The sequence below is a fragment of the Gopherus evgoodei genome, chromosome 7, assembly GCF_007399415.2.
Source record: "Gopherus evgoodei ecotype Sinaloan lineage chromosome 7, rGopEvg1_v1.p, whole genome shotgun sequence".
Taxonomy (NCBI): domain Eukaryota; kingdom Metazoa; phylum Chordata; order Testudines; family Testudinidae; genus Gopherus; species Gopherus evgoodei.
Window position 1 is genome coordinate 58,809,397 of NC_044328.1, and position 26,889 is coordinate 58,836,285.

Consider the following 26,889-nt stretch of genomic DNA (forward strand, 5'->3'; position numbering starts at 1 on the left):
GGTGTTCGGGCCAGGAGTCTGAAAAAATGGCCACATCATCGAGGTAGGCAACTGCAAATTCTCCCAGTCCAGCTAGTAGACCGTCTACCAGCCTCTGGAAGGTGGCGGGTGCATTTCGAAGGCCGAAAGGAAGGACATTGAATTCATACACCCCCGTATGGGTGACGAATGCTGACCTCTCCTTGGCAGGTTCATCTAGCGGTACTTGCCAGTACCCCTTGGTTAAGTCTATGGTAGAGATGAACTGGGCACGTCCCAACTTTTCCAATAGCTCATCAGTACGTGGCATTGGATAGTTGTCCGGACGAGTTACAGCATTTAGCTTACAGTAGTCCACGCAGAAGCGTATTTCCCCATCTGGTTTGGGTACCAGAACCACTGGAGATGCCCATGCACTGGTAGATGGGCGGATTATACCCATCTGTAGCATGTTCTGGATCTCCCGTTCTATAGCAGCTTGGGCATGAGGAGACACCCGGTAGGGTGGGGTTCTGATTGGGTGAGCATTACCTGTATCAATGGAGTGGTATGCCCGTTCAGTCCGTCCTGGGGTGGCTGAGAACAATGGGGCGAAGCTAGTGCACAGCTCCTTGATTTGTTGCCGCTGCAGACGTTCCAGGGTGGTTGAGAGGTTCACCTCTTCCACGCCACCGTCTTTTTTCCCGTCGTAGTAGACACCGTCAGGCCACTCAGCATCATCTCCCTGGACTGTAAACTGACAAACCTGTAAGTCTCTGGAATAGAAAGGCTTGAGAGAATTAACATGGTACACTTTAGGCTTTAGTGAGGAATTGGGAAATGCTATGAGGTAGTTTACAGCTCCCAGGCGCTCTTGGACCGTGAATGGCCCTTCCCATGATGCTTCCATCTTATGGGCCTGTTGCGCCTTCAAGACCATAACCTGGTCTCCTACCTTGAAGGAACGTTCTCTGGCATGTCTGTCATACCAGGCCTTTTGCTCTTCTTGAGCATCCTTTAGGTTCTCTCTAGCAAGGGCTAAAGAGTGTCGGAGGGTGCTTTGTAGGTTGCTTACAAAGTCCAGAATGTTAGTTCCTGGAGAAGGCGTAAACCCCTCCCATTGCTGCTTCACCAACTGTAATGGCCCCTTAACCTCGTGACCATACACAAGTTCAAATGGTGAAAACCCTAAACTGGGATGTGGTACAGCCCTGTAGGCAAACAGCAACTGCTGCAACACTAGGTCCCAATTATTGGAGAATTCGTTGATGAATTTTCGTATCATGGCCCCCAAAGTTCCATTGAACCTTTCCACCAGGCCATTGGTTTGATGGTGGTACGGGGTGGCAACCAAGTGATTCACCCCATGAGTTTCCCACAGTTTTTCCATGGTCCCTGCCAGGAAATTAGACCCTGAATCTGTAAGGATGTCAGAGGGCCAACCTACCCTGGCAAAGATGTCTGTTAGGGCCAGGCACACAGTGTTAGCCCTGGTGTTGCCTAGAGCTACTGCTTCTGGCCATCGGGTAGCAAAGTCCACTAAAGTCAGTACGTACTGCTTTCCTCTGGGCGTCTTTTTTGGGAAAGGGCCCAGAATATCCACAGCTACTCGCTGAAATGGGACCTCAATTATGGGGAGTGGCTGGAGAGGGGCCTTGACCTGGTCTTGAGGCTTTCCCACTTTTTGGCATACCTCACAAGACCGGACATACTTGGCAACGTCCTTGCCCATCCCCTCCCAGTGGAAGGACTTTCCCAACCGGTCCTTGGTTCTGTTCACCCCAGCATGGCCACTGGGATGATCATGGGCTAAGCTTAAGAGCTTCCCCCGGTACTTAGTTGGAACCACCAACTGTTTTTGCGGCTGCCATTCTTCCCGGTGTCCACCAGAAAGAATTTCCTTGTATAAAAGTCCTTGGTCTATAACAAACCGGGATCGATTAGAAGAGCTGAGAGGCGGTGGGGTGCTCCGTGCCGCCGCCCACGCTTTCTGAAGGCTGTCATCTGCTTCCTGCTCAGCCTGGAACTGTTCCCTTGAGGCTGGGGTCACCAGTTCTTCCTCAGACTGGGGACTTGGGCTTGGTCCCTCTGGAAGCGATGTAGGTGATGGGGTTGTTTCCGTTGCTGGTGAACCGCTCTCCGCTGGTGCACCTGAGGGTATTTCAGGCTCTGGCTGAGCCTTTTGGGTATGGCTGTCTTTTGCTTCTGCCAGTTTTGGCTTGCTGGCGCCCTCTGGCGTTGAGTTTGAAGATGTGGTTGCACTTGCTGGTGCTGGTTGCGGTTCCAGTTCCGGGCCTGGGACTGGAGATGCTGTGGCTGTTTCAGTGGTAGGCATGGAATCCGGGTCCACTGCCTCTGTCTGGGTCTCTGGTAACACAGACGGGGCTTCTGTGGACGGCTCAGGAACAGGAATGGGTCTGGAAGCTTGCCTGGTTTGGCTACGGGTAACCATTCCCACTCTCTTGGCCCGCCTCACCTGGTTGGCCAAGTCTTCCCCCAGTAGCATGGGGATAGGATAATTGTCATAGACTGCAAAAGTCCACATTCCTGACCAGCCTTTGTACTGGACAGGCAGTTGAGCTGTAGGCAAGTCTACAGCTTGTGACATGAAGGGGTAAATTGTAACTTTGGCCTTTGGGTTGATGAATTTGGGGTCAACGAAGGATTGGTGGATAGCTGACACTTGTGCCCCCGTGTCTCTCCACGCAGTAACCTTCTTTCCGCCCACTCTCAAATTTTCCCTTCGCTCCAAGGGTATTTGAGAGGCATCTGGGCCTGGGGATCTTTGGGGTGATGGTGGTGTAATGAATTGCACTCGCATGGTGTTCTTGGGACAGTTGGCCTTGATATGTCCCAGTTCATTACACTTAAAGCATCTTCCATCTGATGGGTCACTGGGCCGAGGTGAGTTACTGGAGACTGGTGAGGTTGAAGAGTAGGGTATCTGTGGCTTTACTTGGGTGGTATGTAGGGTCTTTGGCTGTCCTCGGTTGTAGGGTTTATGGTCTGTGTGCCCCCTGGGGTAATCGTTCCCCTTGACAGTAGCTTTTTTGCTTTCTGCCAGTTCCATCCATTTGGCTCCAATCTCCCCCGCCTCAGCGATAGTTTTGGGATTTCTATCTTGTATGTACTGTGTGATGTCTTCAGGAACACCATCCAAGAACTGCTCCATTTGTATGAGGAGGTTCACTTCTTCCAAGGTTTGAATGTTGTTTCCTGTTAACCAGGCCTCATAGTTTTTTGCAATGTAGTAGGCGTGTTTGGGAAATGACACCTCTGGTTTCCACTTTTGGGTTCTGAAGCGCCGACGGGCATGATCTGGGGTTATCCCCATCCGGTATCTGGCCTTGGTTTGAAAAAGTTTATAGTCATTCATTTGCGGCTTGGGCATTTCAGCTGCCACCTCTGCTAAAGGTCCACTGAGGTGTGGCCTTAATTCTACCATGTACTGGTCTTCGGGGATGCTGTACCCAAGACAGGCTCTTTCAAAATTTTCCAAGAAGGCCTCGGTGTCATCACCTGCCTTGTAGGTGGGAAATTTTCTGTGCTGTGGAGCAATAATTGGCGCCGGGTTGTTAGGGGTGGCTGGCACATGCAGCCCAGCTTTTGCCAACTCCAGTTCATGTTTCCTCTGTTTTTCCTTCTCTTCATTTTCTTTTTCCATTTGTTTTTGTTGTTTTTCCATTTCTTTTTGGTGTTTTTCCATGTCTCGGCGGTGGGCCGCCTCATCTTCTGCTTGTTTCCTTCGGTAGGCCACCTCTTCTTCTTCTAGTTTTCTTTTGTGTGCTGCCTCTTGGGCTGCCTGTTCTCTTTGGAAGGCTGCCAGTTTCATGTTTTCTTCCTTTTCTTTTATCTCCATCTCTTTTTGTTTTATTTCTAGTTCCTGTTTGTGTTTTTCCATCTGTCGCCTGTGTTCAGCTTCTTTGAATTGGTTTTCGGCCTCCATTTTTGTCCTGGTAGACATGGTTCCTGTTTTCTTGTGTTGGGGTGCCCTCCGGTGTTTCTCTTTTGAACTGCAGGCTCTGTTGCCTCCTGAAGTCTGCCTAGCAACAGTGTTTTTTTCCCTTTCTCTCTCTAGCTAATGTTCAATTAAGGGAAACCAGAAAAGCCACTTTATTTGCATGCATATAAGTGCTGGTACTTGCCACCTAATGGGAGGACTATTGCATGACAAAAGACCCTCAACAGTCTTCTCGCTTAACATGCAAACCACAAACTGCTAGAGAGAGCAGAAAAAAAAAATTCTCTCTGGTTCCCTTTTAAAACCAAACTGTTTCTCTCTGCTAAAAAGCCCTTAGCAGAGAAAAGAAAAATATAATATTCCTACTGGCTTCTGGATTCTGTCTAGATCCCACCGCTGCCACCATGACATAACCTTATTCCCAGATTTTGGACCTTAGCGTCCAAAATATGGGGGTTAGCATGAAAACCTCCAAGCTTAGTTACCAGCTTGGACCTGGTACTGCTGCCACCACCCAAAAAATTAGAGTGTTTTGGGGCACTCTGGTCCCACTGAAAAACCTTCCCTGGGGACCCCAAGACCCAAATCCCTTGAGTCTCACAACAAAGGGAAATAATCCTTTTTCCCTTCCCCCCTCCAGATGCTCCTGGAGAGATACACAGACACAAGCTCTGTGAAACTACGCAGAGTGATTCCCCCTCTCCGTTCCCAATCCTGGAACAAAAGTACTTTCCTATTCCCCCAGAGGGAATGCAAAATCAGGCTAGCAATCCAACACACAGAACTCCCCTGATTTCTTCCTCCCACCAATTCCCTGGTGAGTACAGACTCAATTTCCCTGAAGTAAAGAAAACTCCAACAGGTCTTAAAAGAAAGCTTTATATAAAAAAGAAAGAAAAATACAAACAAATGCGCTCTCTGTATTAGATGATACAACACAGGGTCAATTGCTTAAAAGAATATTGAATAAACAGCCTTATTCAAAAAGAATACAAATCAAAGCACTCCAGCACTGATATTCATGCAAATACCAAAGAAAAGAAACCATAGAACTTACTATCTGATCTCTTTGTCCTTACACTTAGAAACAGAAGACTAGAAAATAGAACTACTTCTCCAAAGCTCAGAGGAAACAGGCAGACAGACAAAAGACTCAGACACACACTTCCCTGCCCCCAAAGTTGAAAAAATCCGGTTTCCTGATTGGTTTTCTGGTCAGGTGTTTCAGGTGAAAGAGACATTAACCCTTAGCTATCTGTTTATGACAGCATACGCATACAAACACAGCTCAGGGTTTGTAACTGGTTACAAACTGGTTACAACTGTCCCCAGTGAGCCAAATTTCACTTAATTTGTTCAGCTGTTAGATACTTGACTCACAAAATAAAGTAGGGCTGATTGAAAAATGCAGAAAAAAAGTGAGTTTTTGAAACTATTCATTGAAAAATAGCAACATTTTCTCTTTTAATTGCAAAGCATTTCAGAAAAGGTACTAGCAAAAAAATACAGTTTGGACAGGGCAGTTTCAGATTTTGACAAGATGTGTATGAAAAAATATACAACTTTTTGTAGAATAAATATGAAGAGTAAACTATGAGCAACTGAGTTCAAATGCTTAGGACCAGGCTTTTAAAAGAACACAGCACACATTGGCTCTAAATACACAGACCAGATTTTCAAGAATGCTCAACACTGATTAACTTCTGGGTGCTGAGCACTTTTTAAAACTGCCAGAGTGCTAAGGTGCCAAATGAGATCTGGGCTTTTTTGAAAACTTGGCCCTTATTTAGCTCAATTGTCACCCCCCTATATGAGAGCAGAGGCAGATTCAACAGAAATTATTTTAAGTTCCTAAAGGTTTTCTGCTGGCATAGTAATTACTGTGTTTCCATTTCTGTTAATGACATCTAAGAACTGGAAACACAAGCAGTGGTGGGGGATTAAGTAATTAGGGAGTATTAGATGCATTTGAAGATCAGGGTCATAGAAAAAGAGGAGAGAGAGAAAGAGCTGTGGGCTGCTTGTCTGCCTGACAGTTATAAAATATTCTTCTTATCCACAGCTTGGAAGCTGTAAAGGACAGAGCTTCACACTACAGATTGGCTATTCTTTATTGTTCCCAGTTTGGAGATCTGTGGTTTTTATGGGTGAGTAAAGCTTATGCTAAATATAGATAGAAAAGATATTAATACACGATGTTTAATTTTCTTCTTCACATAAGAATTGCAAAAATGTTTGGGATTTTATATATATGTAAGATTGCCTTGGGATTATTTAATTATGGAAGGTTGATATTCCAGTACATGCATTACTAAAGTGACCTGAAATCTTTTGTTGCATATCAAACATTCTTGGAATAAAACCAATCCCAAAAGAATGCAATTTGAATATTAACAAGCTGCAAGAAGGCATCAATTTCATATGGACCCACCAATTTGTAAGAACTAAATAAAATACAGCACAGCAGTTTGAGGAGGGAGGTTAACTGCTTCATTTCCCCTTGGATGCACAGAATAAGATATACAAGCTACTTTGCTTGATGTATTAATGAATCTAGATCTGTGTTGTCAAGTGCCACAAGGGGGAAGTGCTGAATTTAAATAGTCTGGTCTTAAGTGTGGGTCAACAGGTCTCAGCAACTGGCTAGGTAAAAGAGGAGGGTAAAGCCTAACTTTGAATTGTCCAGCTTTGTGAAAGGGGTCACATTTATAGTAGAGTCAAAATATATTTGAGATTTAAATTCTGCTCTTCTAATGATCACTAAAAAATACCAGCAAGTGCTAATCAATTAATAAGGATCAGATTCTGTCACCCTAAATCACATTATAGTAACTTACTTTTCAATTAGACCTAATGACATCACTGGGACTAATCTCAGAGTAAACATGAGTAAATGTGAAAGAAGCTGTCCCTAAATGGATTATGACAATTGAGCTGCTGTTGAGAACAATTACCTTAATAAATATAAATTAATAGAACAAAGTAATTTTAAGAATAAACTACAAGCTTTTTCCCGGTAGTATTCAAACCATTACACCCACACACACAATACAATTAAACAGTATAAGAGCCAGATATAATAATATCCTATATAGAGTAAACCAGTATAATACAAGCTTCTTTGCACTTGGTTCTAGCCTAAAGGGTAAATGCTAGACATGGTTGAATTAGAGTTTGTGGTGTTTTTTATTTATGCATTCTTCATCAATTAGTCCCATTTTATGTATTCAGTGAATATTTCAAAAGAATAAACCGCAGATTATGGTTGCTTGCAAATTGTTCACGTCTCCTCTTTTTGTAATTATAAATCCCAGTGTGCAATAGGTCACATGACATTGTTTCTGGTCCCTGCTTAGATTAATGAAAATATTAAACACCCCACTTCTGCTATGGATTTGTGAACCTTTCATGTTTTTGAAAGAAACATTCATTCTTTTGAAACAGTTTAATACTCTCCTTTTTTTTTTTTTTTTTTTTTTTTTTTTTCCCAGCACTATTGCAATCTAATCTAGATGATGCTGGCAATTCTTTACATGTGTGGATCTCAGATTCCATAGTATCTGACCATATACTGGTTAATTCTTCAACAGCATTACAGTAACACACCAATCCCACAGGGAAATCCCAAAGCTGCTGCCTTTGGGTCAAGGTTATCTTCATCTTTAAATATAGTTCCTGTAGTCTACTCAATAGTGAACGGGTATTGTAAAAACTGTTTTTTACAACCCTTGTATGTTGCATTAACACCGTTCTGCTTAGATACCCTAATCTCCAAAATATGTGTTTTATAGTTCTTTAGACCATTTAATAATACATAATAATCCATTCATCCAGGACTCAGTCCAGCAAAATCATAAGCATGTGCCTAATTTTAACCATGCGGGCAGTCCCCTTAATTTCAATGTTTTGCTAGAAAAGCAAATGCAGAATAGCCCCAATCACTATTATATTTGGATTGAAAATATGTTGGGTCAAATCCTTATCCTGGTTATAGCTGATGTAAACCTGAAGAAACTCCAGGCATTTGAACTAAGACAGCATCTTCCTGGTACCCTGGAACTACCCAGCTATTGCAGCTATTACAATAAAATATCCTCATGTGTCAAAAAGTGGACTGTAAATTCTGTCTATAGTGGATGCTTATTTATAGTTACTCTGACTTTACATTGGTGTAAATAAGAGCAGAATTTAGCAGCATGGTTCTCGTATAGCTGGATTTCAAAATACTTTACAAACCACATACAGACCAGAATCCTTTTGTCCACCATGGAAATGGGTGTGATTATATGACAATTGTTTTACAGCAGTCAGAAACACAACTATTTTGGAAAGGTGTCTGATTATAGTAGTGTCCCTTTATGCCAACTGGCAAAGGGAACACCCTGCACTCGCTTATCAGAATACTTAGCCAAACAGTGCCTTGTAAGGTATCATATGCAAACTGGTGACACGCTGGTCATGAATATGATTGGTGATTATATATACAGGTTATGTATAAAGAGTTGCGCTGAAAATAGGTTATGGAAGCAATTGATAAACAAGCCTTCCCCAGACAAAGGAATGTAGCTTTACCCATCTGCATGGATCAAGCTAACGGGTGGCTAAGAAAAACAGCATGGCTTCATTACAAGCAAAGGAAAATAGTACATTTCTACCTAAGGCAGATAAAGTGAGCAGAGGATGAAGAGCTGTGAAAAAGAAAAGGGACTCTTATCTGTCTCTTCGGGGACTCTCTTTGAGTCTGGGAGAATTGGATCCTCCTAGCTGAGGGGCTGGAGATGCTAGTGACTTGATCTAAATGAGAAAGGTGCTTAGACAAAGATTGTGGCCTGCTGAAGTTAAGTTTTAGAGTGGTTTTAGAAAAGCACATTATTTTTGGTTTGTCTGTAACCATACCTGTCTCTTTCTCTTGCTAAGTATCATTTAGTATTACTTAAATCTGTCCTTTTTTAAAATAAACCTGTGCTTAGTTTCTAAGCTATCTCTGTGCTAAGTATTAAAGTAAAACATAGGCGAGGGCCCACAAGCTGGTGTATGCATTGTTTCTTTTGGAAGGAGGAGACTTGGTTAATTTTCTGAGACGTGTCACAGTGAGAGGAACTGGACACTGCAGAGAGATAGATGTCTCTGGGGAACTTGGGATTCACTGAATGTTAGCTACAAGGCAAGGCTTAGACTGGCAGAATCTTAAGGAGTTTGCTGGTGAGACAGACTGATGTAGCAGGGAGCTGTTACAAAGCTTAAGCTCTAGCAAAGCTTTCTAGCAGAGGCAGACAGGTAACAGAGTGGCTTATGGTTCAGGGCTCCCTGGGTAAAGTGTCACATTTTAAAATTACTTGTGTGGGTTCCTGTAACATAGTACTATGAGTAAATACCCACTACTGTCAGAAGAGGTAGCCCACATCTGAGAAGAGAGGGTATTTCACTGTAAGCACTGCATTTCTGGCAATATCAGGAGTGTTGGAGAGATTCTTCTTGTTTGACCTGTTGATTGAAATAAAAAATATTTTGCATACCTGAAGTATCATATTCTACCTAAACTATTTTATCATTATTGAGTCACTTCAATTTTTTTAAAAATGCTTTTTTATGATTTTTTAAAAAGGGGGAGGGAAATGTAGACAGAAAATACCCAATATCCCATAGAAACAAAAAAGGCCAGACAGCTGCATTTCTCACAGTAGTGTATGAGCTCGAAGACAGCCCTTTTGTAGAGATTGATATTATTGTCTCCAAGCCCTAACAACTAGAGAAATCGCAGATGAAGAAAGGCTAGTAGTTCATCCTGTCCTACCATCAGTTTACCAATCCAGAACTTGTTCAGTCAGTTTTTGGAGGCACTGCCAGTAAGACATACAGAAATGGACCTTGTCCAAACACTGGAACAAAAGGAAAGGTGAATGATACCCTTCCTCAAAGCTCTGATATGGTATGTGTCAAAGCAGAACCTTTGCCATTCCATCCTCCAACCCCCAATGATCTGATCTGACTTGCTTTGTTCACATAAAAAGGGAAACTACCTTGACCTGAGGAAAATAAGGAATATAGTTTTCTCCCTATTTAGAGGCCTTTACATTTTGTAAGAGAAACCCAAAAACCTGTCCCAGGAGGCAAAAGCATTTTCAGTAGTTTTTAATTTAGTCCCTTCTTGTTTCTTCTCTGTAACATGTATCCGTCAGCAGGGCAGGAAGTTGAGCTGATGTGCAATGCCAATGCAGTGCATAAATCAGTCAAAAAAACACTCTGAGGGTATGTCTACATCTACAATTTTGCAGTGCTGGTTGTTACAGCTGTATTAGTACAGCTGTATAGGGCCAGCGCTGCAGAGTGGCCACACTTACAGCAACCAGCGCTGCAAGTGGTGTTAGATGTGGCCACACTGCAGCGCTGTTGGGCGGCTTCAAGGGGGGTTCGGGGAACGCGAGAGCAAACCGGGGAAGGAGACCAGCTTTGCCGCGGTTTGCTCTCGCGTTCCCCGAACCCCCCTGCAAACCGCAGGGAAGGAGACCTGCTGGTTCGGGGAATGCGAGAGCAAACCGGGGAAGGAGACCTGCTTGATTACCAGAGGCTTCCTCAGGTATGCTGGGATACCTGCTTATTCCACGGAGGTCAAGAAAAGCGCTGGTAAGTGTCTACACTTGATTACCAGCGCTGGATCACCAGCGCTGGATCCTCTACACCCGAGACAAAACGGGAGTACGGCCAGCGCTGCAAACAGGGAGTTGCAGCGCTGGTGATGCCCTGCAGATGTGTACACCTCCTAAGTTGCAGCACTGTAACCCCCTCACCAGCGCTGCAACTTTGTGATGTAGACAAGCCCTGAGAAGGACAGTACCATCATCAGTCACAGATTCTCATGTACACAGAGAGGCGAGATCCTCAAAATTAACTCCCTCAGTTTTGGGCACTGACATTACTAGATTTATCTGAACATTTAAACAGGGAGGTCTGGGTCACAAAGTTTTTAGATCTGGATTTGGATCTGAATCAGAGTTTTAAAAATTACAGGAAAGTTCAGTTTTGTACTATAGTCAGAGGCATTATAGTCATAGGGAGGAGGTTGGGTGGCTCAGAGCTGTCCAGGATGGATGAAGAACCAGTAAAATACTATTTTTGTGGATCCTAAAGAAATAGGGGGAGTTCCTATAGTTTAGTTCTCAACAAGTGAGAGATGTTTAAAAGAACATTTAGACTCTGCAGGGCTTTGGGCCATTAGACTTTAAGCATTTCTAAATGACTTCGGTTTGGGGGGAAAAAATGTTCAGTGGCTTTTTTTAACTATTTGGTATGGAGGGGTCAAATTTTGTGACACTACCAGTCACCTTCGCAACTCTCCAAGCACCCAATGGCCAAGTCTGATTTAAATATCAGAAGTTAAGTGCTTGTCAGAAGTTGCTTGTTTTATTTACCAGCAAATAAAAACAAAACTGCCGTTAGTCTGCTTGGACCTCCCCATACAATTACAGGCAGAGAGCAAGAGATGTAACATTTTAGGGCTGGCATTCTGGCTCCAAATTCCTTAGCTAAATCCTCTGTAATCACCTTCTTCCTTGGAGGGTTGGGTGGGGGGGTGAGCCAAAGGTGGGAGGATTCAAAGAGAACTCAGTGTGTCCTAGTGATTCCCAGTGACCAGATTGGTCTGTAGGGGTCTGCTTTAGCTGGAGTAATTTAGAGGAGCCCCAGTCAGGCAGAGGATCTGGTGAGATAGAAAAGTATCCTAGATTCATCTTTCATCACATGCACATATACACAGGTCATGCAGTCATACCCGAAACCTTGCAGGGCTCATTTGGCCACAAGGCTGCAAATTAGGGATCCCTCTCTCCAAGACAGCAAAATTTATTGTACATTTTTTTTCAAAGCGTTTTTTAAAAGTTTACTAGCCTCCATGATTATAGGAGTGAATGGGAGAGCACAGTCATTCTTTTAAATGCCTTCCACACCAAAAAACAATAATCACTCTTCAGAAAAAACAAACAACCTTCTCCGACATCTATTTCTTAGTATGGGTAATTCAGGGAGTAGGAAGAATTTGCTTGCTTGTTATAATCCTGAAAATGTACTTCTATTTGCAAATTCTTTATGGCTACAGACAAGGCATGAGTAACCCACAACACTGTCCAGAGAAACTACAAAAAAAAGGAAGGCCTGGTGAGAAATTAACAGTTATGTCCCTGTTCTGAATACTAGCTTTAAATCCCTTCCAAAGTGCATTTTAATCTGCTGATACTGGTTTAGAATTCTAGTCACCCTTGAGTGCAATGATGGCACAAGACATATAGTCTAACATGGATGTAAGTGGCTTTTCACAGAGATAATGGTTTATCTGACTTGAGACAATTTTCCAGTTACGGTTTTAAAAGTCTGAAGAGATGGCAAATCTGTCCTTTCTTTACTATATTTTATGCTCCAAGATAAGATACTTATACTGGAAACAACATAAATCAGGCAATCCTGAGACATTGTCATGCCTCTGCAAAGATGGAATATAATCAATCATTTACTAAAGGCTAGCTCCTAATACCTTTTTATGCATGTTATGTAGCACCTTATGTCACAAGTAGTCTCACTGAAGTCAATGGAGCAAATTCTGCCACCCTTTATTTCAGTTAGACTGTTTACAGTCTAATACATTATTTCTCATGTGCAAGGTTGGACTATCTGACCTCCTGTTTTTTTTATTTAGTTCCACATGCACTCATGCCAATCACAAATATTTGTTCATATCTGATTTGTATCCCTCTGTTTCATTATCAAATAAATACCTGATCTTTCTCCTAGGGAAGAAGGCCTGGAACCTTGCATTTCTTCCACTGAGTATGCAGGCAGGTTTGTTGTAGAGTAACTCATGAGAGTTGAAGAGGAAAAGTGCTATGAGAAAACAAAAGCTTACAATGAGCCGCATGGCTTTTGAAAATATATAGGAGACTAAAACAAGACTTGTCAAATTGTTTTGGACTGTGCCCATAGTAAGCCCTACAGCTATTTTTCCAACATTATGAACTTACCCATGTGCTTTCTTAAACTCCTAGCATAGCATGAGCATAGGCACTCATCTACTATACAGTATGATCTCTAGATAACTAGAGAGCATTTATATTCCCAGTTTTAGAAAACTCTTCTCAAAAATGAAAGATTAGCAGATGGAGGGTTTAGTGTAGTGTATAAAATTGCTGGTGTGGGGGAAAGACCAGTTTAAAAAAAAAACTAGACAGAGTGAATCCTTGGCTGACATAAATTGGGGTAGTCAATTGAAATGAATGGAGCTATGCTGATTTACATCAGCTGAAGAACTGCCACATCAAGGCAAAAAAAAACTGTGAAACCATTTCCTTCTGCCTTCCAACATTTAAGGTTCTGTGTTTCTCCTGCTAGAACTTGAGAGATCACTGGATGGAAGCTAAAGCTAGACTGACTAATTCAGACAAGAAATTAGGCACATACTTTCCAGAGGGTAATTAACCACTGGAACAACTTGCTTAGTGATGTAGTGGATTCTCTCTCAACTGAAGTCTTTAAAGCAAGATTTGTGTGCCTTTCTAAAAGAAACATTACAGCTAAGACAGAACCTATGGGCTTGATGCGGAAACCAGTTGGTTTAACTCTATGGCCTTTGTTATGCAGGATGCTAGATTCTGTGATCATGATGGTCATGTCTGACGTTCAGATTTATTAATCTACCAGCCATCATTATTTTTTCCTGTGTTCCTTGAAGGGCAGCTGCTGCCTCTCAGATGATCACAAAACACCACATAACACACACTAACACTGTGTAGCTCCTTGTACCTGTTCTTCTGGTTATACCACACAGGTGTGTGAGCCAGCTACTGCACCTGAGCTGATAGTTGTGACCCTTTAGCTTAGTCACAGGCTCATGCTTTCATGCCCAGATATCCAAGATCCAGTCTCTGCAGATGACCCACCCAGTGGCATGGTTAATCAGCTTTCTCCCTCCTAGCCCATTTCACACACCCTGCCCCAGGTCAGTCACAGCTAGAACTGACAGAACAGATTTCTGTTGATAAATGTTGTTTGGACTGAAACATTCTGTAGGAATGTGCTGATTCCATCAAACCTCTGACAGAAGCCAGGTGGGCTGCCTAACCAGCCTGCTTTCCTGCCAGCTCCCTAGTAGCCTAGGCACCAAAACAGATTGCCCTGCTTTGCCAGAAATTCTGCAATGTCGATCTTTGATTGCGATATGGAACTTCCTTTTACCAGACAGCTTAAGTCATAACCTGTATTTGTGCCACTGTGATCTGCTCTCAATGAAAGGGCTGTTAGTAGGGGGGAGGGGTTCTACCACATTACTCCACTTCAGGATCAAACAAAGGAAGATGAGTCTGATCAGTCCTATACTGATTACACTCAAATAAAGCTCTACTAAGCCCTCGTCCAGACTAACCCGCGGCATCGGCGGGTTAAAATCGATAGCTCGGGGATCGATATATCGTGTCTAGTCTGGACGCGATGTATCAATCCCCGAGCGCGCTTACATCGATTCCGGAACTCCATCAACCCGAACGGAGTTCCGGAATCGACACGGAGAGCCGCGGACATCGATGCCTGCGCCGTCCAGACTGGTGAGTACCTCGATTTTAGAAATTCGACTTCAGCTACGTTATTCCTGTAGCTGAAGTTGCGTATCTAAAATCGATTTTAATACCTAGTCTGGACGTGGCCTAAGTAGCAAACAACTGGGCTGGAAAAGATGGATAGCAGCATCTAAAAAGGAGCATTTGGTTTTTCAAACATTGGTTTTAAAAAGTTTTCTTCTGCAAGTCAATCTTTCTTGAATGTAGCTTTTAATATACTACATTTTATTCTCTTCCTTATAGTGGTGGTTTTAATTCCATAACACAATGGATTTTAACCAGATTGAATATTTTCAAGGACTACAAGAGTCATTGTGCATACGGTGTTACTTGACTGATCTAGTCCCTAAAGGAATAACAAAGGACCTGGATTTTTAATTACCACTCTACCAGTCTACATGAATAGCCTAGGATGATGTTGATTCTACTGCATGTTTTTTTTTTTAAACAACCTCCTTTGCATTGATATCATTTTCTACCTTTTCACTTTCAAATATTGAAGATTTAGTTTGGTATTTCTTAGTACAGCTAAGATATCATTGCCTTGATTAGAGATTAAACAGATTTGTTTTATGGGGTTAGGAATCTTTTAAAAAAGGAGAATCATAGGAGGTACAAGATCATTCACTCTGATCCCAATCTGCCTCCATATTTTTATTAGCATTTATAACCCTGCATGTTAGCTACATTTTAAGAAACTTAACCTAAAGACTGCACAGCAGTCAGGGTTGCTCATGTGACATTTCTTAAAGCTGCATTCTGGAATCACTTAACTTAAATGAAATCTCCTTTTTTAAAAAATATATTGTGCATAGCCCTATAGAAAGGGAGACAGCTTCACTAAGTTCTTACAGCAAGTCAAAAGAAATGGTTCTTCTTATCGATGTCCCTATTCCAGCAGCTCTTGCTGTGTTTGCACCACTAAGCAATGCTATAAATTCACGAGTTGCTTTGCTTTGATACTTCCCCTCTTGGTTATGTCTATGTTGCCCTTCGCATGTGGTTTCTGGGAAAATTAAGTGCTCAGACAAAAGCACAATAGGTTTTTTAACTATAAAACCTCTCCAATACAGATCAATGCCTACAGCGTGTTACCTAGGATAAATAAGGAACATTGATCAAAGAAATCCTTCTGGGAATCCGGCCCTTTTTAATAGCACAATTACTATAAAATACCAAAACATAAAATTCTCATAGCCCAAACGGCCAGTGAGCTCTTGAGTGTGTGTGTTGTGTTCAGGGGCTGGTGGGGGCAGCATGCTGACAGAGAAGCAGAGCATTTGATCACAGTAGAGCCCTGATTAGGGAGCCTATACAGTCAGCCAGCCAATGGCACAGGAGCCTGCAAACAGAGCTGGAAGCTGGGGAGTTTTAGTGAGAGTTTAAGGGGAGTTCGCGGGAGGGAGTGTACGGTGTTTTTGTGTGTCCTTTTTTTCTCTTTGACAGGCATTTAGGAAGGAAGGCTATGACTGCTACATAGACAGCTGTGGTAGTTGTGATGGGTTGGGTCACAGAAGGCCCTTGGGAACTGCCACCTGATGTGTTGAGACTACCTCTGAGCCCATTTTCCCTGGCAGCTTGGGATTTCAGTACCCTCTCTTGTTGAGTCAGACACACTAACCTGCTGCAAGCATGGCCCCCACAAGCTGCAGGCTTATCTGAAAACAGCTTAAGAAGTGCTCCTGTCTCCAGCACTCAGCTACTCAATTCCCAGTGGGGTCCAGGCCCCAAATACATCCATTTTACTCTGTATAAAGCTTATACGGGGTAAACTCTAAATTGTTCACCCTCTATAACTCTGATAGAGAGAGATGCACAGCTGTTTGCTACGCCAAGTATTAATTACTTGTTCTGGGTTAATAAATAATAAAAATCATTTTGCTTAAGTAAAAAAAAGTAGGATTTAAGTGGTTCCAAGCAATAATAGATAGAGCAAAGTAAATTACCAAACAAAACAAAAACATGCAAGCCTAAGCCTAATACAGTAGGAAACGAAATCTCACCCTCAGATGTTCCAATAAACTTCTTTCATAGACTAGACTCCTTCCTAGTGTGGGCCCAATCCTTTCCCCGGGTACAGTCCTTGTTCCAACTCAGATGGTAGCTAGGGGATTTCTCATGACTGCAGCCTCCTTTGTTCTGTTCCACCCCCTTATATGGCTTTGGCACAAGGCAGGAATCTTTTCTCTCTGGGCCCCCAGCCCTCCTTCTAAATGGAAAAGCACCAGGTTAAAGATGGATTCCAGTACCAGGTGACATAGTCACATGTCCTGTGAGACCCCAAGCCTTCATTCTTCCCAGCCTGACTCACAGGAAGGCTTGCAAGTAAACAGCCATCTACAGTCAATTGTCCTAGTTGATGGGAGTCATCAAGATTCTAAACCACCATTAATGGCCCACACTTTGCATAATTACAATAGGATCTCAGTTATATCTTATACTTCTAGTTTCAGATTCAAGAACAATACATTCATACAAATAGGATGAACACACTCAGATAAGCTTTGAAATGATACCTTACAAGAAACCTTTTTCATGAAGCATATTCCAGTTACATTATATTCACACTTACTAGCATATTTTCATAATATCATAGAGTGCAACATCACAGTAATGACCCAAGGAACAGAAGAGACAATGAAGATTATCAGATGTGGAAGCTGTGGCATGTACATTATCTTGGAGCAGAAGTGAAAAGTGCTGCATTTATATGAAATGCTGCCTGATAGATCTGATGGAAGAGAAGATCTGAGGTTTGGAGATGTAGGTAGAAACTATGGTTGAGTTTTGAAGGGATTTGAGCAGGTGATGGAAGCATGGCAAGAACTGGTTGAATGGAAAACTCAAAATGTGCAGATGCAAGCTGGACTGGAGAACTGTGAGGGGAGACTACTGAATAAGGAAAGTGGCTAGTGGAAGCATCTGACCATGAGAACTAGCCACAGGAAAAGACTGGCTAGTGAAGTAGAGAGCTTAGAAACAGGTTTACTGAGCTGGAAAATGAACAAGGGGCACAGCAGACAGTAACAGAAGGTGGGAGGGCAAGGAAGAAGAGAAAAGCAGCTAGTTCTACAAGAAGAGGAGGAAATCAATGGAGATAGAGGATGACTTACGGAAGACTGCAAATGAGAACAAAAGACACAAGATGGCTTGCAGCCAAAAAGAACAGACTGGGAAAGGCTGAGAATCACACCAACACAAGGAAGAAGCAGGTTTACATGACTGGGGACTCCCTACTAAGGCCTGTCATCAGAGCAGATCAGAGAACAGAAGGAGTGCTGTTTGCCAGGAGCTAAGATACAGGATGTGGACCTGAGGCTGAAGAGGACCCTATGGAAGCTGGAAAGAGTTCACTGATGTTCCTCCAAGTGGGAACAAATGATACTGCTTGATTCTCCTGTATTACATCAAGGGAGATTATGCGAAGATGGGGAAGACACTTAAAGAAATAGAGGCTGAGGTGATCTTCAGTGGGAATCTACCCGTCCTAGAGGAGGAGAATGAAGGTTAGACAAGATTTTGATGATCAACAGATGGCTTAGGCAATGGCGCTATAAGGAGGGCTTTGTGATGTTAGAGCACTGGAAAGCATTCACAGTAGAGGTCTGTTCTCATGGGATAGACTCCATCTGAATACAGAGGGGAAATAGACTTTTGGGATAGAGGTTGCACAACTGAATAAAAGAGCTTTAAACTAGGAATTTGCACGAATGTCTTCCAACCATCTCCACCAATCTCCATGCCTGAGTTTCATGTTGAGGGGAAGGAAAATCAAATAAGAGACGATACAGCAATGGAGAGAGGAACAGAAGGTAGGAGAATTGATGTCAAGAGGAAATATAGCACCAGTACCAATGATACTAACAGTCAGACAAGCAACACTGGCAGTGGAATGCCTGTACCAAATCCTGGCAAGGAATCCGGGTGAAGCCAAGCACAAACAACTTAGATGTCTGTACACCAATGCAAGGAGACTCAGGTAACAAAATGGAGAAACTAGAATTATTGGTGCAGGAAGTGAAACCAGATACTTCTATAGGGATAGCAAACATGGTGGAACAGTAGTTTATTACTGGAGCACAGGTATTGAAGTGGAATGTATTCAAGAAAGACAGAAATAAAGGTAAAGGTGGTGGAGTAGCATTGTATATTAATGATGAGGTAGACTCTAAAGAAATTAGAAGTGATGGACTGGATAAAATGGCAAACAGATTCCAATCATTTGGAGGAAGAAAGGTTACAGAAGCTCTACTTGGATAGTGCTTGGGGTCGGCTACTGATTTCCCCCTCCTCCTGCCCTGCCCCTGCCGCAAGATCCAGTTTGGGTATGGATAGAGATCTCTCTAATATTTTATTGAATGAATAATATTGGGAATTGTGGGATTATAGGAGACTAATGTCCCAGCTATAAATTGGATGACAAGTGCTACTAATAATGGTAGAGTCCAGATATTCTTGGATGGGATAGATATCCACCAAGCCATGATACCAATACTAAATCTAAAATGGCAAATAAAAGGACCTCAGACAAACTGACTGCAGAGAACAGCCTTGGTTTGAGTTTGAGCTAATTCAGTTTAAACTACATGAAAGGAGAAACAAAAAATAGATCTGCAATGAAGGTCTTTGTGTGTGTGGTTTTTTTAAAGCAAACGTTTTTTAAAAACAATTAAGGGAATGAGTTAAGGAAGTGGACTAGACCGAAGAACTCAAGGATATGAATGTGCAGAAAGTTTCTGTGACTTTGAATTAAAGGAATTCCAAGCATCTTAAGCCTGCATCCCAAAGGTTGGGGGGGGGGGGGGGGAAAGGAAATAACAGGGAAGGGTTGCAGACCAAACTGGATGAGCAAGCATTTAAAATAGCCTCTTAAGAGAGAGCAGAAATCTTCCATTCCTTGTAAGCTAGGAAGGATCAGCAAGGAAATCCACCTCTTGGAGGTCAAAAAGTGTAGGGATAAAGTGAGATCTGCCAAAAGCCAGAGTGGACCTTGCAAAGGAAATTAAAAACTGAAATTTAAAAGATTCTATAGTCCTATAAATACAAGGAAAGAAGGAGTGGGACCCTACGCACTGAGGATGGGGTGGATACTAAAGGTAATCTAGGCATGGCCCAACACCTAAATGAATGCTTTGCCTCAATTTTTAATAAAGGTAATGAGTTTTAGGGCTAGTGGCAGGGTGGCCAATGGAAATGAGGATATGGACGTACAAATTACCACATCTGTAGTGGAAATCAAACTCAAACAGCTTAATGGGACCAAATCAGGGGGCCTGGATAATCTCCATCCAAGAATATTAAATGAACTGGCACATGAAATTGCAAGCCCAATAGCACGGATTTTTAATTAATCTGTAAATTTACAGGTCATACCCTAAATGAAAATTTCTAATATAGTACCTATTTTTAAGAAAAGAAAAAAGTGATTCAGAAAACTACAGGCCTGTTAGTTTGACCTCAGTTGTATTCAAGGTCTTGGAAGAAATTTTGAAAGAGAAAGTAGTTAAGGACAGAGGCAAATGGTAATTGAGATTAAAATACAACGTTGTACAAAAGGTGCCAGACCAACATGATCACTTTCATTAATAAGATAGGAAATGCAGTAGCTCCAATCTACCTGGATTTCAGTAAGTTATTTGATACATTTCCACATAGGAATTTATTAGTTAAATTGGAAAAGATGGGGATTAATATGAGAATTGAATTAAAAGGGCAGAGAAGAAACTGGTTAAAAGGGAAATGAATTCATAAATTGTAGAACTGGAAGGGACATCCATAACCATTTTGTTTCAATGCTGAACCACCCTGACAGAAAGTTTTTCCTAATGTCCAACCGAAACCTCCCTTGCTGCAGTTTAAGTCCAGTGCTTCTTGTTGTATCCTCAGAAGTTAATGAGAATTTTTCACCCTCTTTCTTGAAGCAACCTTTTATGTACTTGAAGACCTAATTCCCCCCTCCGTGTTCTCCAAACTAAACAAACCCAATTTTTTCAATCTTTCCTCGTAGCTCTAAACCTTTAATATGTTGCTCTCCTCTGGACTTTCTCCAATTTGCACACATCTTTCCTGAAATGTGGCACCCTGAACTGGACACAATTCTCCATCTTAGGCCTTATCAGCCTGGAGTAGAGTGGAAGAATTACTTCTCAAGTCTTACTTACAATACTCCTGCTAACATATCCTAAAATGACGTGGTGTGTGATTGGTTTGTTTGCAACAGTGTTATGCTGTTGATTTGTATTTAGCCTGTGATCACTATAATCCTGATCCCTTTCCACAGTACTCCTTCCTAGGCAGTCATTCCCCATTTTCCCATTTTGTACAAAGGTGAACTTTCAGGCTGGAGGGAGTGGAATTCCTTTGGTCTTGGGACCAGTCTTGATCTTATTTAAAAATTTTTATTAATGACCTTAGCACAAAAAGTCAGTCTGCTAATTAAATATGTGGATGACACAAAGTTGGGAGTATTGCCAATACAGAGTAGGACAAGAATATCATACAGGAAGATCTGGAGGACCTAGAGAACTAGAGTATTTAAAAATGGGATGAAATTTAATAGTGCAAAGTGGTGTTAGTCCCTAAATGTATAAGAATTTTTGCTATATGCTGGAGACATATCAACTGGAAGTGACAAAGGTGGAGAAAGACCTGGGTGTATTGATTGACCACAGGATGACTATGAGCTGCCACTGTGATGCAGCTGTGAAAAAGGCTAATTAAATTCTAAAATGCATTAGGTGAGATTTCCAGAAGAAATAGGGAAATGTTATTGACATTACACAAGGCACTGGTGAGTGTTTATCTGGCATACCGTGTGCTATTCTGAACCCCATGTGAAGAAAGGTTCATTCAAACTGGAACAGGTGCAGAGAGAGGTTACTTGGATGATCAGAGGAATGGAAAAGCTGCCTTACGAGAAGACTCAAGGAACTTGGCGTGTTAGCCTAACAAAATGAAGGTTGAGGGGAGATGTGATTGCTCTTTATAAATACATCAGTGGGATAAATACCAGGGAGGGAGATGAAATATTTACGTTAAATGCCGATGTCGACACAAGAACAAATGGCTATAAACTACCATCAGCAGGTCCGAGGTTTGGAATTAGATGAAGGTTTCTAATCTCCAAAGGAATGGCATTCTGAAACACCCTTCCAAGGGAAGCAGTGAGGGCAAAAAACCTTACTGGTTTCAAGACTGAATTTGCTAAGTTTATGGTGAGGATGGTATGATTGCTTACAATGGCATGTGGTCCATCTGTGACTCCTGGTAGCAAAAATCTCCAGTGGCCAGAAATGGGACATTAGATATGGAGGTCTCTGAGTTACTACAGAGAATTCTTTCCCAGGTATATGGCTGATGGGCCCTGCCGACACGTTCTGGGTTCAACTGATCACCATAGTTAGGGTTGGGAAGGAATTTTTCCCCCAGGTCAGATTTGCAGAGGCCCTGTTCTGTTTTGTTTTTTTCCCCTTCCTCTACAATATGGTGCCTGGCTCACTTGCTGGTTCAATCTGTGACTTGTTCTAGTTTCTCTGTAACTTGAAGTCTTTAAGCCATTATTTGAGGACTTCTGTAACTTGGCCAGAGGTTAGGGGTCTATTTCAGGGGTGGGTGAGGTTCTGTGGCTTGCAATGTGCAGGAAGTCCCACTAGATGATCAGAATGGTTCCTTCTGGTCTCAAAATCTGAGTCGAATATTTTTTTTTCCCCATTTCAACCAAAAACAACTTTTGCCCTATAGGCAACAATAACCTTCAATATTGCTCCACTCCTTTTAAAAACAACAAACAGCATAAGACACCTGTTATTTTGCTAGAGAAAAACAGCTCCTGCACAGCATGCACACCATCAGTTAGAAAAACTCACCTCACTTAATAGACAGACACAGAGAGAGAGAAAGTAGCAAAAATGTCACGAGCGTCACAACAACAAATGGGAATGATGAATTATCGGTACTAGGAAAATGCAGAAAAATGTCTGGGCTGAGTATATGCATGTGTTTTTATGGAAAAACAAACTTCTAGATGACTAGTTTGTGGAGTAAAAACTATTTTATTGCACCTCTGCTAACAAAGGCTCTGCACACTTCAATGTAATTTCTGTAGTCTATATCCCATGAACTTGGGCCATAAATCATCAAGCAAGTACATTTTATGAATAGTCTAGCACCCCACCAACGTCACTGGGAGTGGCATAAATTCTTTATGGGTTAGTGGAAATATAGATCAGGGTCACCACTCTCACAATTTAAAGAAGCTTGAATGATTTTCTTAAGCACAGATCCTTGTTTCAAAATCTTCACCTCCTCTTCACTGTTCATCCAAACCAAAATAACCCCTTCCCTCAAAGTCTAAATTTGTGCATCCTTTTTAATCTCCTCTAGGAATAGGCAACACCAGAGAGATTTTTGTTATTGGCTCTGCCAACTTTCCTCAGATGCATGAATATTTTATTAAACTGAAACCATGAGTGAATTGGTCGGGGTCTAATTGTATTCTAGTACAAAAAGGTCATGATGATGGAGGAGGAGGAAGAGGAGGGGTTCTGAATTTTTTTTTCCCCTCTGTCTAGTCATTCCTCTTTCTGAACACTTCAAGTATTCTTTATTTAAAAAAAAAATAGTACAGTGGGGCAAATTTGTGTGTATATTTATATATGCTATGGTGCATATCTACGCAAGGCAGTATTTTCTTGTATACTTGACTGTGGTAAACTGTTCCTGTGCAACTGCTAGTTGTGGCCCTAGTTGGCATAGGGAATTCTGAACTCAAGTAAGATTAACTTATGGGCTCATTTTGTTTGTCCGTAATACCAGTTGGGATTCCCTCAGACCTTTTCCACTCAACTGATCCAGAACATGTTGCCAGCTCTCTGGGATCCAACAATTCAGTTCAGCTCCAGCTCATCACTCAGGTTGCTTCAATAGCCAAGTAACTGCTCTATGCCCACACTTGGCAGGCCCAGACACTGGGAATTTAGGTATAGTTGATACCACAATTCCAAATCATATCCCATACTACACAGTGTCAAAGTTAGACTCGGGACTCAGTTTGTTAGACCACTCTGTTTTGTTAGCACAACGCTCTGCTAATAACACGCAGATAATGTGAGCACCATGCAAGACACAAACTGTCTTATTTATACAGACAAAAGGGCGAGCACTTAACAAGATAACAAAGGAAGCAGAATCTGATACGTTTACCTGGGCTAGCCATGCATATCTTATTTCCTTACTAACTATTACCAATCTTCTGTTAATGTTTCGCCATTAGCACCCTTGTTTATGCCTAATGTTTCTTTTCCTGGCACCTGTATTTCAACATTTCTTATTTCTGCTTAAAGGTACATACATTTCTTTAATCCATTCTTATTTTTACAATATAATTCATTCTACTTTCACAACAGTTTATGTACACTTTTTTCCTACCTGCTAAAATCTATACTTTTTTTTAATTTAATTGGTTTGGACACTGTATTGGTCCTTACATGATCCATCATGTATGTTCTCACCTTAGCTACACTTCAAGCTTATCAGTTCAGTGTGTTCTGACTTATCTCAGCAAGCCCAAAAAATGTTCTCTTCAGCACACAGCTTGTCACACCCTTGTTTACAGTCTAACCTTAGCTTCAAATCAAGCTACAGGCAAGCTTACTAATGCCCAGCAAGATCTGACTACACTACCCAGAGTGCCTTTCCACTTCAAACATTTCATAGCAATTCTGTTATCTGAGATCTAGGGCAAAGAAAGATTTGGGCCACTCTTTTCAATGCAATATGTTGTGGGCGTTTGTTTGGTTTGGTTGTTTTGTTTTAAAAATTCACCAAAAGAGTGCCTAGACCCTTCATGAAATGGAATATTGGAGATCTGGTAATATCTTTGTTTCCTCTTTAAACAGAGTCCCTAAATCAACACCTGGAATGTCTCAAACTCTTTGGAGATGAAACTGAAGGTCAGATCCTTGAAAGTCTAAATGGGATTCTTCTGGCTCTTGCCGAAAACAGTTAAGTATCCCTCCGAACCATTTTTGGATTGCCTTGCCACACCAGCAGACTTCATGTGCACTTTTCACATATCATGACTATATCTATTAGATAAGGAGATCCCACCACCCAAAATGACAGAAAACAAGGCATTTTAGGAGTGAAGTCTCTGCTGGAAACAGGCTAATGGATAAATTAGTTTGTCCTACTCTACCAGGAGAGTGCTTTAAGGTAGCAATATAAAAACAATATCAGGTTCCCAGCTAATGGGACCATAAATTCAGTTTTACTGTTAGGAAATATAATCTAGAGCTGGTCAGAAACTTGAACTTCCGTTCCATGGGAAATTCTGACATTTTTGAAGAGGAAAAAAAAATAACTCCAAATTGGAAAGAACCAAAACTCCTTTTAAATTTAATTTTTGAACATTTAAATTTTATAGTTTTGGCAACATTGGTTCATTTTCACTTTAACATTGAAATTTTAAATATTTAAACTTATTTTCTCAAGGAAGACAGATTGGAGAGGCAGCAGAGCAGGGTGAGGTGAGGTATTCAAGACTTCTAGATCTTCAGAAGTGCTCTGCAAGTGTGTATCTTGGCATTGATCTATCCTCCCTTACCCTGTCAGCATGCTGATGGCATAAGTTGGCTGGGTTCCCTCAGAAGTAGCCATGGATGGGACCAAGAGAGAATTAAAACATTTCTGAGCTCTATCTAGCTGTTTCTGATGCTATGAGTACTTAATTTCCTCCTCCCTGACTGTCACACAGAAATTCAAGAGTCTGCATAGGACAGATGTTCTCACACCAGCATAACCCAGTAGAGCCCCAGCAGATGGGTTTCTAGGAGGTTCCCAGGGAGTTGTGTGGGGATATCTTTCAATGGAGGGGACGATCCAGCCTTGAGTATTTCGCTTCTCTGTGGAAATGTACTATTAGTCCTCAAAGGGTACTTGAAACTAACAAATTGCAAGCCAGCTGCTTGAACTGAGGTTCTTTATTGGAAGATGAACAACTGTAGAACCTTAGAGTAAATGAGAGCTTGGGGGGGGGGGGGAGAATTTAAGCAGAGGAGAATTAATTGGGGTAGCCTTAAAACAAACTACATTCCCTTCTAGGCAGAGATTTACAAAAGGGAGTTATATCTGCTGATTCACAACTATAGCCATTGGCTACAGTGTAGTTAAGATGATATGAAAAGACTCTTATTTAAATGGAACAGGGAACAGGCCAGCAGCTTCAATAAATTATTTGAGCAATGTCTTATTTTTAGCTACCTCTGATCCAGAAATACAGCAGCAAATAGAGTACCACTTCGATTTAAAACTCTGGAGTTTCCTCAAGTCTGACTGTGAGCGGACAAATATACTGATCAAAAAATTCTGAAGGGGCAAAAATTCCAGATTTAATTTCTTACCTAAGAAATATGTCTGAATTCTAAAATCATCTTTTGGTGACTTTCCCAATAGATTGTTTTATCAGAAACTAGTTGTAGTAAACCACTAGACTGTTATACATTTAGACAGCAATTAAAATACTGGAATGTGATTCAAGGTGTATGACTAGAAAACTAACTGAAGCTTTTAATAATAAATCTGAAATCTACACTCACTTGGAACTATTTTAATAAAGAAGTCATACAAATTTCTTATTCTAAAAGCTGATATACTAATAGTGACACAGTATCTTCTTAAGAGACCATCTACTTGTTCATTTCACTTGGGAAGCACTGCATTTAACTTTACAAAGTTGGAAGTTCTGTTACAAATTTCAGTCTACAGTTTGATCACATTGTTCACTTCCACTCTGTTCTTTATGTTCATGGTGTGTGGTTGGTCACTTCTGTCACAAGGTGTTGTTTTTACTCCCTGATTGGATTAGTGAATCATTTTAAACAGGAAGATGAACTTTTTACTAGGAATTTCCATATGAATAAACATCTGTGCTAAAATTCCTGAAATAGTTTTGGATTTGTGAATAAACCATGCTTATTCAAATAATCATACATGATGAACATTACAGTAAAATTTCAGCATTATATATACCAGAGTTACAAATGGACCTGTCACCCACAGACCTCATTTGGAACTGGAAGAACATAATCAGGCAGCAGCAAAGCCCCCCTCAAAAAACAAACCCCACACATACAGTACTATATTAAATATAAATTACTTTTAAAAAAAAAAGGGAGGGAAAGCAGCTTTTTTTTTTCCTGCATAGCAAAGTTTCAAAGCTGTATAAAGGCAATGTTCAGTTGTGAAGAACCATAATGTTTTGTTCAGAGTTATGAACAATTGCTATTCCTCAGCTACTTTCTTTAAAAACCTCCCATCTCACGATCTGCTCATCTCCACTTGTCATACCCCCAAAGAAAAGATGAGGACACTGAAAAG

The 26,889-nt window shown here is 41.4% G+C and overlaps 1 protein-coding gene across 3 annotated transcripts in view; it reads left to right on the forward strand.

The window, feature by feature from the left end:
* The first annotated feature begins 5,394 nt into the window (after positions 1–5,394).
* The window catches only part of LOC115655544 (rap1 GTPase-GDP dissociation stimulator 1-like), a 58,284-nt gene continuing 36,789 nt past the window's right edge, over positions 5,395–26,889 (forward strand). For all 3 annotated transcript variants that reach the window (XM_030571102.1, XM_030571104.1, XM_030571103.1), the window contains exons 1-2: positions 5,395–6,066; positions 24,411–24,515. In XM_030571102.1, coding sequence (XP_030426962.1) covers positions 6,063–6,066; positions 24,411–24,515 — 109 coding nt within the window. In that variant the 5' untranslated portion in view covers positions 5,395–6,062. The remainder of the gene's footprint in view (positions 6,067–24,410; positions 24,516–26,889) is intronic.